Raw genomic sequence first — 14064 nt, 5'->3', positions numbered from 1 at the left:
TTCGTACTGAGCTTCTAGGTGCAAGGCAGCGATCGACAAACTTCTGTCTGCCCAGGATCTGGCAATTCCGACTGCACTGCATGGTAACGGGCTCGGGCAATAACAGGAGCTTTTACACCTAGCTCAAAACCACTTGCCCACAACTTCAGGCCTTTTCGTCACCATGCAACCATTTCACAGAAGTGCCTTCTCACAGCAGGCTGCCCCGGCCCCACCTGAGGCCAAAGACTCGCTGCGAAGGCAGCGAGGTCCCGCCGGGAGCTGATCCGGGGCGTGCGCGGCCCAGCAGCTGGACTAGGCCCCGGAGGGAAAGAAAGACAGGCCACCCGCCTCGGCTCGGGGAGCGCAGCCCCCCGGGCGCACCTTCATGAACTCGTCCTTGTCAAAGCACAGCGTGTCCGGCCCCTTGGGCAGGTTCATCCTACTTTTCTCCATCCCGCCGGACGCCGCCTCTCAGCGCCTACCGCGGGCGAGGGGAAGAAGGAAGACCCTGTGCACAAGGACCTGGCAGCCGCAGCCAGAGCCAGTTGCCCCGGCAGAGAACGCCACTTCGGCCAACATGGCAGCGGCCGCACCGCGGCCAATCAGCGAGAGCTCCGCGGGCTGGCTTCCGCCGCACGGCCTCCGCCCGCCGCCGCCAAGAGGGGCGTGGGGATCGCCGCTGCCACCGCGCTGTAGGTCATGCTGCCTCCGTGCGGCGGAGGGCGGCACTGCAGCTCAGGCAAGCTGGGTTGGGCAGTCTGGCTCCCAGTGAGGTAGGTCTGAGGCTGAAGAGCACTGGCTGGAGGAGTCTGGGGCTTCCTCTCCAGCCACCGTTTCCACTGGGAAAAATCTACCTGCAGCATTCTTCCAGCATCTCCTCCCTGATCTTGCTCCAGGGTCTGGCTCAGATCCAAGTGGGAGGTCGGAAAAACCTTGGGTCTTCACTCTTCTTAAGGGAGCGCCTTTGAGTAACTTTGGTCTTCATTCTTCTTAAAGAGCACCTCATTACCTAGCTAGTCAGAACATAGCACACAAATACATGTGCATACATATTTATTTGTAATCTCCTTAGAAACCATTCACAACCTAGAAGTTGAGAGTTATGTTTTATTTGGTGAGAATTTTTGGGACTTCAAGTCCGGGAGACAGCGGCTCAAGTGACCCTGAGAGAACTGCTCTGAGGAGGCAGGGAGGTGGGGGACAGGTTATATAGAAGTTTTGCAACAAAGTGTAGGTAGTCTGAACGTCAAAAATGTTTTGTAACTGAAAGAAAACCAGATATCCCAAGTTGAGAAATTTAGTGCTTTTCTATGTACGGGAAGATGCAAGAGACTAGGCTTACTGAAATTATTCCTTTGATATGCCCCTAAACTATCTGGGGCCAGAAGTCTGTTTTCACATCCTGAGCTTCCTCAGGGCTCACCATAGGGAATGGCTGCAGTTTGATGGCTACTAGATGGCAGGCACTATTTCCATCCTGAATACCCTCAGGGCTCACTAGCTCAACTTCCATGGTGGCTGCAATTGCTGACGACTGTGATATCCTTTGTTTATTGATATGGCAGAAACTATTCCGTATCTCCTTCCTCAGTGATCAATTCAAAGAAAAGAAAGCCTTCCTTAGTGATCAGGCAAAGAAATAGAGGAAAACAATACAATGGGAAAGACTAGAGATCTCTTGAAGAAAATTAGAGATACCAAGAGAACATTTCATGCAACGATGGGCACAACAAAGGACAGAAATAGTATGGACCTAACAGATGCAGAAGATATTAAGAAGAGGTGGCAAGAATATACAGAACTATACAAAAAAGATCTTCACGACCCAGATAATCACGATGGTGTGATCACTCACCTAGAGCCAGACATCCTGGAATGCAAAGTCAAGTGGGCCTTAGGAAGCATCACTACAAACAAAGCTAGTGGAGGTGATGGGATTCCAGTTGAGCTATTTCAAATCCTGAAAGATGATGCTGTGAAAGTGCTGCACTCAATATGTCAGCAAATTCGGAAAACTCAGCAGTGGCCACAGGACTGGAAAAGGTCAGTTTTCATTCCAATCCCTAAGAAAGGCAATGGCAAAGAATGCTCAGACTACCACACAATTGCACTCATCTCACACGCTAGTAACTTAATGCTCAAAATTCTCCAAGCCAGGCTTCAGCAATGCATGAACCGTGAACTTCCAGATGTTCAAGCTGGTGTTAGAAAAGGCAGAGGAACCAGAGATCAAATTGCCAACATCCTCTGGATCATTGAAAAAGCAAGAGTTCCAGAAAAAAAATCTACTTCTGCATATTGACTATGCCAAAGCCTTTGACTGTGTGGATCACAATAAACTGTGGAAAATTTTGAAAGAGATGGGAATACCAGACCACCTGACCTGCCTCTTGAGAAATCTGTATGCAGGTCAGGAAGCAACAGTTAGAACTGGACATGGAACAACAGACTGGTTCCAAATTGGCAAAGGAGTATGTCAAGGCTGTATACTGTCACCCAGCTTATTTAAGTAATATGCAGAGTACATCACAAGAAACGCTGGGCTAGAAGAAGCCCAAGCTGGAATCAAGATGGCCAGGAGAAATATCAATAACCTCAGATGTGCAGATGATACCACCCTTATGGCAGAAAGTGAAGAACTAAAGAGCCTCTTGATGAAAGTGAAAGAGGAGAGTGAAAAAGTTAGCTTAAAACTCAACATTCAAAAAACTAAGATCATGGCATCTGGTCCCATCACTTCATAGCAAATAGATGGGGAAACAACGGAAACAGTGACGGGCTTTATTTATTTATTTATTTTGGCTCCAAAATCACTGCAAATGATGACTGCAGTCATGAAATGTAAAGATGCTTGCTCCTTGGAAGAAAAGCTTTAGCAACATAGACAGCATATTAAAAAATAGAGACATTACTTTACCAACAAAGACTGATATAGTCAAAGCTATGATTTCTTCAGTAGTCATGTATGGATGTGAGAGTTGGCCTGTAAAGAAGGCTGAGTGCTGAAGAATTGATACTTTTGAACTGTGGTGTTGAGGAAGACTCTTGAGAGTCCCTTAGACTGCAGGGAGATCAAACCAGTCAATCCTAAAGGAAAGCATCCTGAATATTCACTGGAAGGACTGATGCTGAAGCTGAAACTCCAACCCTTTGGCCACCTGATGCAAAGAACTGACTCAATTGAAAAGACCCTAATGTTGGGAAAGATTGAAGGCAGGAGGAGAAGTTGACCTCAGAAGATAAGATGGTTGGATGGCATCACTGACTCAATGGACTTGAATTTGAGCAAGCTCTGGTAGTTGGTGATTGACAGGGAGGCCTGGCTTGCTGCAATCTGTGGGATCACAAAGAGTCAGACACAACTGAGTGACTGAAGTGAACGGGCAGAATCCAGACCAGTGTGCTCACTAGCATTGGACCTGGCAAGTCTTGTCAAAGGGAATATCCCTGCTTCATGTCTAGGGAAGCTAATGGATAGGATGAGAGCTGGAATCTATCTGGAAAATCAAATAAATTGCAATTATGAAATGTACACGCACTTTGGAAATCCTTATTGTTTGTTTTTGGTTCACTCACTCTTAGTGAAAAGTTTCAAACATACACACAACTCTGGAGGGCACAGAAAACCCCACCCCGCTCTATGTAGCCCTCACCTTGCTTCAGCAATCATCTGTCCTCTCCTACCACTGCACTAACACTCCCTTTTTTGGCCTGGAGTGTCTTTAAAGACAAATTCCAAGCACCACATCATTTCCTGCTCCCCAAACACCTCCATTTACAAGTCAAGGAAAAAAAACACATTTTCTTACAAACTGCCAATGTCCCACCTAATACAATTAGCAGTTTCAATAACCAATCCATCTTGGCTCTGAGAGGTGTGACTTTTAGCTCAATGCTACAGTGTTACTGAGTGATAACTGCAAATCCCACAGCACAGGTTGCACATCCACACCTTTAACCAAGGCACCATGGTGTGGGGTTGGGGAAATGGTGCTGGACAGACCAATTACTCATGCTAAAAGTGACTAGATAAGACAACGGACGAATGGTAAAGAGACATTAATAAACCAAAATCTAATGATGCTGGTGAAACTGATCACATGAGCAAAATCTCAAGACTGAATTTTCAGTTCTCAATACCTCAGAGATAAATTTTCTCACACTTATGCACCAATGAGTGAACAATATATTTATAAGAAGAAAAAAGAAATACAGTACTTATTCAAGAAGGAAGGACTTCATTGAACAATTACTTGCAACAAGAACCTGAGTGAGTGATAGTCGCTCAGTTGTGTCGGACTCTTTGCAACCCCATGGACTGTAGCCTGTCAGGCTCCTCCGTCCATGGAATTCTCCAGGCAAGAATACTGGAGTGGGTTGACATTTCCTTCTCCATGGGATCTTCCCAACCCAGGGATTGAACCCGGGTCTCCCACATTGCAGGCAGTTTCTTTACCATCTAAGTCACCAGGGAAGCTCTGTTGTACAAAAAGAATATGTAACCACAGTATACTTTCATCTTTTATAATGTTTATGTGCCAATAATTACTTTACATTGTAGTTTCAAAGTGGACAATGCTGACATTAGGTGAATATATAAAGGTGACTGAAAGAAAAGAGATGTGTAGAAATGACAAGAACTTATTGGGATAGAGAAAATTAAAGAACCCATTGTACTCAAATGATAAATGATGATAACTGTTTTTCCTGGTATACTGAGCATATGTGATAGGAAAAACAGGATACTACTCATAATATTTGGAAATAAAATATCTAGGAATAAAATAATGAGAAATGTATATTGGGTGAAGGATGATAAAATTTTACTTAGGGATATGACAGAAGAGGTAAATAAATAATGTTCAATATTGTAAAAAATGTCAACTCTCTCCAACTGCTTCCTAAATATATTAAAATAACTAAAAAGAATTTTATATATAACTCAACATGATGATTCTATTATTTATATGAAAGAATAAGTTTCTTTATCTGTGCCCATAGCTTGCATGATTTTATGATTCATGCCAATGATTAAAATATCTTTTAAGTTATTTTAAAAATTTTATTTTGTTTTTAATTTATTTTTTGCTGCATTGCACAGCTTGTACACTTTTAGTTCCCCAACCAGGGATGGACCCTGGGCCCACATCAGTGAAAACACCAGGTGCCAACCACTGTACCACCAGGAAATTTTCTATTTTTTATTTCTTTTTAAATTATATTTTATAAAAGTTATATATATTAATATATATTTGGGTTTCCCAGGTGGCATTAGTGGTAAAGAAGCCAACAGCCAATGCAGAAGACGTGAGAGACACTGGTTCAATCCCTGGGTTGGGAACATCCTCTGGAGAAGGAAATGGCCACCTACTCCAGAATTCTTGCCTGGAGAATCCTATGGACAGAGGAGCCTGGCGGGCTACAGTCCATGGGGTCACAAAGAGTTGAACAGGACTAAAGAAAATTCTGAAAGAGATGGAAACACCAGACCACCTGACCTGCTTCCTGAGAAATCTGGATGCAGGTCAAGAAGCAACAGTTAGAACCAGACATGGAACAACAGACAGGTTACAAATCCGGAAAGGAGTACTTCAAGGCTATACATGGGTCATGCTGCTTATTTAACTTACATGTAGAGTACATCATGAGAAACACTGGGCTGGATGAAGCACAAGCTGGAATCAAGATTGCTGGGAGAAGTATCAATAACCTCAGATATGCAGATATCACCACCCTTATGGCTGCTGCTGCTGCTAAGTCGCCTCAGTCATGTCCGACTCTGTGCGACCCCATAGATGGCAGCCCACCAGGCTCCCCCGTCCCTGGGATTCTCCAGGCAAGAACACTGGAGTGGGTTGCCATTTCCTTCTCCAATGCATGAAAGTGAAAAGGGAATGTGAAGTCGCTCAGTCATGTCTGACTCTTATCGACCCCATGGACTGCAGCCTACAGGCTCCTCCGTCCATGGGATTTTCTAGGCAAGAGGACTGGAGTGGGTTGCCATTGCCTTCTCTGCTACCCTTATGGCAGAAAGGGAGAACTAAAGAGCCTCTTGATAAAAGTGAAAGAGGAGAGTGAATAAGTTGGCTCAAAACTCAACATACAGGAAACTTAAGATCATGGCATCTGGTCCCATCACTTCATGGCAAATAGACGGGGAAACAATGGAAACACTGAGAGACTTTATTTTGGGGGGCTCCAAAATCACTGCAGATGGTGACTGCAGCCATGAAATTAAAAGATGCTTGCTCCTTGGAAGAAAACTTATGACCAACCTAGACAGCATATTAAAAAAACAATACAGTATACTAACGCGTATATATGGAATTTAAAAAGATGGTAACGATAACCCTATACGCAGGACAGAAAAAGAGACACAGATGTATAGAACAGACTTTTGGACTCTGCGGGAGAAGGCGAGGGTGGGATGTTCTGAGAGAACAGCATTGAAACATGTATATTATCAAGTGTGAAACAGATCACCAGCCCAGGTTGGATGCATGAGACAAGTGCTCAGGGCTGGTGCACTGGGAAGACCCAGAGGGATGGGATGGGGAGGGAGGTGGGAGGGAGGATCGGGATGGGGAACACATGTAAATCCATGGCTGATTCATGTCAATGCATGGCAAAAACCACTACAATATTGTAAAGTAATTAGCCTCCAACTAATAAAAATAAATGAAAAAAAAAAAAAAGAAACTCTGTCCCTTACATGTCTATCTTTTGTCTTATATATTGGGTATAAATGAAAAGCTGCTTAAAAAAAAAAAAAAAAAGAGCAGAGACATTGCTTTGCCAACAAAGGTCCGTCAAGTCAAAGCTATGGTTTTTCCAGTGGTCATGTATGGATGTGAGAGTTGGACTATAAAGAAAACTGAGCACCGAAGAATTGATGCTTTTGAACTGTGGTATTGGAGAAGACTCTTGAGAGTCCCTTGGACTGCAAGAAGATCCAACCAGTCCATCCTAAAGGAAATCAGTCCTGAATATTCATTGGAAGGACTGATGCTGAAGCTGAAACTCCAATACTTTGGCCACCTGATGCGAAGAACTAACTCACTGGAAAAGCCCCTGACGCTGGGAAAGATTGAAGGCAGGAGGAGAAGGGGATGACAGAGGATGAGATGGTTGGATGGCATCACCGACTCAATGGACATGAGTTTGAGTAAGCTCCGGGAGTTGGAGATGGACAGGGAGGCCTGGCGTGCTGCAGTCCATGGGGTCGCAAAGAATCGGACATGACTGAGTGACTGGACTGAACTGAAAGTGCCTTACACACACACACATACACACATATAGACAGATATAATTTTTAATAATAATAAACAGTACAGAGGGGCATAATGACAACCAGTAAATCCCTGCCCCACTGTTCTCAACTCTCAGCTTGCCATTACAGAAATGAACCCCTCCCTGTGTCTGCTCTGATCAAGGTGTCTGCCTCAATTGTTCCAAATCGCATCACGTCTTCCGTTGCTGCATGCTGCAAGGGTGCTTTCTTGTACAGTTTGAAACGTTTCCTTTTCCTAAAGTTTCCTTCGCAAGGGGGGTGAAGAAATGATGCCTTCCAGGGTTTCCTTAGCTCCTCATCAATCGGTATATTACTGAAAACTCATTTCACCTCATTTGAGGTCTACTTGCTCTTCTAATTTGGAGGACTGGCCTCCCCTTTGGCTCATTCCTATACAATTGATCGTTCCATGAGGTTTTAGACACATTTCCCATTTTTAAACAATGCACCCTGTACTTCTCCTTTTGTAAAGTTTGTGCCACTTTTTGTTTTATAGGTAAAACAGCTTCTCAGATACTTCTGAGGATTTCAGGATTTTAATATTTTTAGTCCTTTGCTATTCCTTCAATGATCGATTTCCTCATAAGTTAATTTTTTATCTTGGGGCTTTTTTGGTCACGCTGCAGGCTTTCGACAAATGGTGCTTTTCAGCCAGACAAGTTTGCAGGCAGGACGGGTGAGCCAATGGATGAGAATCAGCCCTTCTGTCGGGCCCCCAGCTGGCACAAAGGTAGCAGCAGCTCCCAGGCAGGTGTTGAGCTTCAGAGCAGGGCAGGGTCACGGTCAGCTCCCGGCCGAGGGGAAGAAGACAGGCAACGTGCGCTTGAGCCTCCTGCAGAAGAGCATCTCCCTGATAAAGTTGCTGATCCTAGGTGACTGTTATTTTCAATAGCCTGTGTATCTTCTTCATACCAAGAATTGATAAAATATTTCTTATTCATTTATTTCTTTATTTTGTTATGGTCTGACTATACTACTATGTTATTAATAAACAGATGCATATGATATCTAAATGATATAATATAGGACACATTCTAATTGGAGGATTAGGAGTCTAACTAATTCTAATTGATAAAGACTTGGCTTATACTCTCTATACGCATATATGATAACCTTACAACTAGGGACACTATTCAAATGATAATTCTACCTTTGACGTATATAATTAATATAATATTTCATTAACATTATTACATATATTATTATATTATATAATTAATTTTGACTTGCAGTCTCTGAATTTTGCTTTGTTCTTGCTCTCCTACACACACACACAGAAGCAGGCTGCCATAGTGAATCATAATTACATGCTTCAGAGGGTAAAAGCTTCTAGTTCATGACTATTACACTAGTGCTATGTTATTGTTGTTGTTCAGTCGCTAAGTCGTGTCTGACTCTTTAACCCCATGAACTATAGCATGCCAGGCTTCTCTGTCCTTCACTATCTCCCTGAGTTTGCAATTCATGTTCATTGAGTCAGTGATGCCATCCAACCACCTCATTCTTTTTTTTTTTTTTTTTAAACATTTATTTTTATTCATTTGGCTGCATAGAGTCTTAGTTGTGGCGTGTGGGATCTAGTTCCCTGACCAGGGATCGAACCCAGCCCCCCTGTATCAGGAGCGCAGAGTCTTAGCCACTGGACCACCAGGGAATTCCCCCAACCACCTCATTCTTAATCGTCCCCTTCCCCTCCTGTCCTGATCTTTCCCAGCATCAGGGTCTTTTCCAATGAGTCAGCTCTTCACATCAGGTGGCCAAAGTACTGGAGCTTCAGCTTCAACATCAGTCCTTCCAATGAATATTCAGGGTCGATTTCCTTTAGGACTGACCACTAGTGCTATATGGAGAAGGAAATGGCAAAGTACTCCAGTATTCTTGCCTGGAGAATCCCATGGACAGAAGAGCCTGGCGGGTTACAGTCCATGGGGTCACAGAGTCAGACACGATTGATCTCTATCTTGAGATCCAAATCCCTATTTTTAACTAATTCCTGTATCTTCATATGCAAGTTGAGCTCAGTAGCCTTCAGCCTCACCTCTCACACCAGCTCTCCTCTCTTTCTATAAGCCAGAACGGCATAAGCATCTCCCCAGTCGGCCAGGCTAAGAGCCCTCGCCCCTTCCCAGTCAAGCCCTGCTGAGTTTATCTCCTTCATGCTTCCTGTCTTTCTGCACCCCTGTATCTCCTCTACGAGCCACTCAAAGGTATACAGCATCTGGTTCATTATTTGTAAAACAATAGAAGAGGCTTTCATTTGGTATATGACACTAATGTACACAGAAAAGACAAATTTTCTAAGTACCTCATCTACTGTGTCAAGCATTCAAACTCAGTGAAAAATTCTTTCCTACAAGTTAATAAAAAACATAAGAAACTTACTTCAATGGTGTAAACAAAAATGATAAAGTAGCTTCTTTTTTCCGAGTCATTTTTACCTGGAAACGAAGCATGAATATATTTTATATTAGAAAAGAGAAAAAAATGAACTAATTTCATTTTGAAATACAAATATCCATTAAAATGGTTCTTCGGGTGATAGAAATAAATGGAATTTTGTGTTACTATCCTACTTCATAAATATGTAAAGAAAATGTTAATGCTATATAGTACCATTACAATAAGCTGAGAATGAAGCATATCAAGCCTGCAAAAGAAAAAAACTGTCATAGAATTAAGCTATACTTTTTAACTCTTAGGAAACAAAATAAGCTATGCTGCATTAACACTGTTATGAATAACAAAGTTTCAGTTAAACGGTCATTTCTTCAAGTTGTTAATGCAAACAATAATATACACAGAATGACATGAAAAGTTGCAGCCTCTAAAACTACTTCTACAAGGCAAATTCCATCGACAGAGACTTGGTTTGCAGTCTTTATAAGCATATGTGGTACTCTAACAGTTAGGGACACTCCTCAGCGCTAATTCTACACCCTCAAACTGATTCATGAAAACTGCACCTCAGAAATGTGGAACTGCAGGACGCTAGTCAGGTACAGACAAGTTAAAGATAATACATTACAAAAATCATTTCTTCAAATGCAAAATCAAGTATTTCCACAAGATATATTCAGTTTTAAAATTGGAATCATGTCCATATTTGTGTGTGGTCTTGTTTTACCTTGAACTGTTCAAGAATCTGTACTGCATTTGCAAACATGCTCTCTGCTTTGAAGAGATCGGAGGTATTAAGTATGTCCACAGGAATGATTTCCTGTGAATAATAAACACTGGTTTAATATTACTACTAACAAAGCTCAGGTTATTCTTATAAAACACAACAGACTTACAAGGGAAGTAACAGAGATAAGACATGGGCAAATACATTTGTGGAATAATTTAAAAAACTTTTTTTAAATCGTAACTGAAAAATGTTCTATTACTTTTCTCACAAAATAGATATAACAAAATAAATAAAGCAAAAGAGATGAATTAAGTCCAATAAAACCTAACATTTATCAAAAGATTACTATACGGTAGGCAATGAACTAAATGCTCTGCATACACAAAAAGCTACTATGGTGGGCCACAGCCAGCACATTAAAAAAAAAAAAGGCATAAGAAAAATAGGAGTATGCTATTAGGGTTTAGTTGCTAAATCATGCCCAGCTCTCGTGACTCCATGGACTGTAGCCCACCAGGCTCCTCTGTCTTTGGGATTTTCCAGGCAGTACTGGAGTGGTTTGCCATTTCCTTCTCCAGGGGATCTTCTCGACCCAGGGATCGAACCCAGGTTCTCCTGCACTGAAGGCAGGTTCTTTACCAACTGAGCTACCAGGGAAGCTCCACACTATTATACTATACTTAAAAGTGAGGATGTTTTGTGAAACTTTCGTTTCAGTTATAGACATACACACACATTTATGACTACAGGGGTCAGATGAGTCAGGGTTCTGAGGCAGATGATATTGTTTTTTTAAACTTTGACTTGAAGGGCTGGAAAGAATGGCTGATGGGAATGGATTCTGTTTGTCTTGTAGTTTTTCAGCATCCAGTTCCCATCTTAAAAACATTTCCATTGGAAGCTGAGATATTAGATGGAGCATAGTGAGTCTAATGAGGTCCCCTGCCTTCCCATACTAAAGGGTAGACAAGTAATCCAGGCTGGACCACTCAAATGCTAATAAACACTGGAATCTGAAGCTTCAGGGTCAAGGAACAGACAGTACAAGAGGCACAGTGCGAGTCGGTGACCCTGCAGACTGGCTCTGCCACGGAACCGGAGTGAGTTTCTTTGTCCTGAGTCTCTGGAGCACTGATTTAGCAAACCAGCAATATCTTTGTCATAAATTTTCTTTAAATGGATTCAGAAACACATAAAAAGTAAATTTTACTGTACGATAATTTTTCTTTTATTCTGAGAGTTGATAAGAAGATTGTACTCTTTATCACTGAATTAAGAGGGAAGGGAACTCCAATAAGAGCTGCCATCAATGGTGCAACATCAGCCTGCAAACAGAAGAAGTGAAATCTAAGACGGCAACAGATCAACAAGGACATTAAGTAATTTAATTTGTATAACTGGGTTTTGAAAGATAACCATGAAAACAAAAAAGAAAGATAACCATGATATCCATTTTAATCCATTATCATCAAATACTTATTCCATACACAGCAGATACTGATCTCTAAACAAATGTCATTTGCTAGAGGGACACGAACTCATGAGAACCTAAATCTGAAACCACTAGGAGCCCCCAAAGTAAAAGATAAAAAACAAAAAGTTACTTATTCTACAAGCTAATAGCTTGACCAACCAATGTAACAGTTTTTGGGTATTATGACAAGGATGCTTACTAGACAGAAAATAAACAGCAAAAGTAGACTTCAACGAGATCTATATATACACACACACATATATAGAGTAATTAAAGAAAGAATATAGCAGAAGGAGGTTGGTTGGCCAGCCAGTGGAGTCTAGAAAAAGACATCAAGCAGGATAAGAGTCTCTTTAGACACAAGTCCGCAAGCATGGCTTTGGAGAGCCCCCTCCAGGTCCAAGTGTCCAGAAGAGCAGGCCACGCTTCCGGTCTCCATGGCCTCACCTCCCCATCCGTCCTCAGGCCGCTCTAACTTATTCTGACTCTTTATCATCCTCTAGACTGCACTCACTACAGAACTAATAACCTCCATTTTCTACATCTAATTGATTGCTTTTGTATTAGTCCTGATGATGTTTCAGGCGGTCAAGTGCTTGGCTATCAGAATGCCCAATTTCAAACACTTCGCTTGTGATCTCTGAGACCTTGGGCAGGTTATTTCAACTCTCCAATGCTTCAGTTTTCCTCATCAGTTAAAAAATAAGTAAAAGTTTCTCCCTTACAGAACTATGGCCCGAGGCAATGAGACAATTTATAAGGTGCTGGTGTGTAATAATCCTGCAGTAACCAGCTGCTGCAGACGCTGCTGCGATTATAATGATGTCACCACTCGGCACTGTGCAGACCACCCCCTCTGGGTCTCTGTAACCCCACCGTTAGAGTGTCTCCAATCTCTAATTTCTCAGTTCAGTTAATTCAGTCACTCAGTCGTGTCTGACTCTTTGCGACCCCATGGACTGCAGCACGCCAGGCCTCCCTGTCCATCACCAACTCCCGGAGTTTACTCAAACTCATGTCCATCCAGCCGGTGATGCCATCCAACCACCTCATCCTCTGTCATCCCCTTCCCCTGCCCTCAATCTTTCCCAGCATCAGGGTCTTTTCCAATGAGTCAGCTCTTCGCATCAGGTGGCCAAAGTATTGGAGCTTCAGCTTCAGCATCAGTCCTTCCAGTGAACATTCAGAGCTGATTTCTCAAGCCCTCATTTGAAGTTGGAGTTTTGTCCCAGGCTCTCAGTCTGTCTCACTTTCACCATCTACGCCCTCTTTACCAAGCCCCATCTCACAGAAAACTGACAACACCCCTGGCCGCCTGATTGCATCCTCTCCTTCCCCAGCCTCCACTGCTGGCCTCTGAACTATTCTCCAACATAGAGAAGATCCTGCCGTAAAACCTTAGATCGTGTCACTCCCCAGGCTTCGAACACTAGGAGGGCTTCCCCAAACTTGAGGATAAACTCCACAGGCCCACGAGGCCCTGCGCGTCCAGTGTCTGCCTCCCATTAAACCACGCTGTCTGTGCTCTGTTCAGCCACCTGCTTCAGGATCCTTTGAAATGCCATGTACCCCCTCCCAGACCTCTGGGTACAAGCTGCTGAGAAGCTCCCCGCCTCCTGCCCTGGCCTGGCAACTTCTACTCAGGCTTCAGTCTCGGCTCAAGCCTCAGTTTCTCAGAAAACCTTTGCTGACCACACAGCCCACCAGATAGATCTGCTCTACGCCCTCATGACTTGCCAGGCCTCTTCTGCTGTACTTATCACTGCTATAATTTTACATTTATTTGTATGATAAGTAAAGATAAATGTAACATTTATCCTATTCCTAAACTATAAGCTTCCTAGGGGAGGGACTGTGTCTGCTTTTTATTCACCATGACAGCTGTCACACGGAGTTTAATGTTAATATTTCAATGTGGAATGTTAGTGTTAATGTCTGCACAGGGCTTAAACATACTGCTGACACATAACAACGCTGGCAGAAGGAATGAATACAGAATTCTCATCTAACATAGATCTGAAGCAGTATTCAGAGAGCAATAGCATTCAGCTTTTGATTATGATCCAGTCTGGCTATGAATAATACATGCTCCTATTTTATGAACTTCAAGATATTCCCATCCCCCTGACAGTGATTTTTATTGCAAATTAGTAGACTGCTATCTGATTCTATACATTCTATACATTTTCA

The 14064-nt window shown here is 42.7% G+C and overlaps 2 protein-coding genes across 6 annotated transcripts in view; both read right to left on the bottom strand.

Moving 5' to 3' along the window:
• The window catches only part of LOC122678994 (conserved oligomeric Golgi complex subunit 2-like), a 32826-nt gene extending 32243 nt beyond the window's left edge, over nucleotides 1–583 (bottom strand). For 3 of the 4 annotated variants that reach the window (XM_043879189.1, XM_043879188.1, XM_043879187.1), the window contains exon 1: nucleotides 364–575. In XM_043879189.1, coding sequence (XP_043735124.1) covers nucleotides 364–435 — 72 coding nt within the window. In that variant the 5' untranslated portion in view covers nucleotides 436–575. Of the gene's footprint in view, nucleotides 1–363 lie in introns of all 4 variants that reach the window. The other variant, XM_043879186.1, reaches the window with a different exon arrangement.
• Nucleotides 584–7278: 6695 nt separating this feature from the next.
• LOC122678993 (GPI ethanolamine phosphate transferase 1-like) overlaps nucleotides 7279–14064 on the bottom strand; it is a 28684-nt gene continuing 21898 nt past the window's right edge. Inside the window, exons 9-12 of one of the 2 annotated variants that reach the window (XR_006336307.1) lie at nucleotides 11616–11725; nucleotides 10398–10490; nucleotides 9656–9711; nucleotides 7279–8177 (exon numbers count right to left, since the gene is read on the bottom strand). Coding sequence is in view for 1 of the 2 variants with exons in the window: in XM_043879185.1 (XP_043735120.1) it covers nucleotides 8057–8105; nucleotides 9656–9711; nucleotides 10398–10490; nucleotides 11666–11725 (258 nt within the window). In the remaining variant the exon portion in view is untranslated. The remainder of the gene's footprint in view (nucleotides 8178–9655; nucleotides 9712–10397; nucleotides 10491–11615; nucleotides 11726–14064) is intronic. The other variant, XM_043879185.1, reaches the window with a different exon arrangement.

The sequence above is a fragment of the Cervus elaphus genome, chromosome 21, assembly GCF_910594005.1.
Source record: "Cervus elaphus chromosome 21, mCerEla1.1, whole genome shotgun sequence".
Classification (NCBI taxonomy): domain Eukaryota; kingdom Metazoa; phylum Chordata; class Mammalia; order Artiodactyla; family Cervidae; genus Cervus; species Cervus elaphus.
Note: the sequence above shows the minus strand (reverse complement) of the source record. Positions and strands in the feature narration are given on the sequence as shown.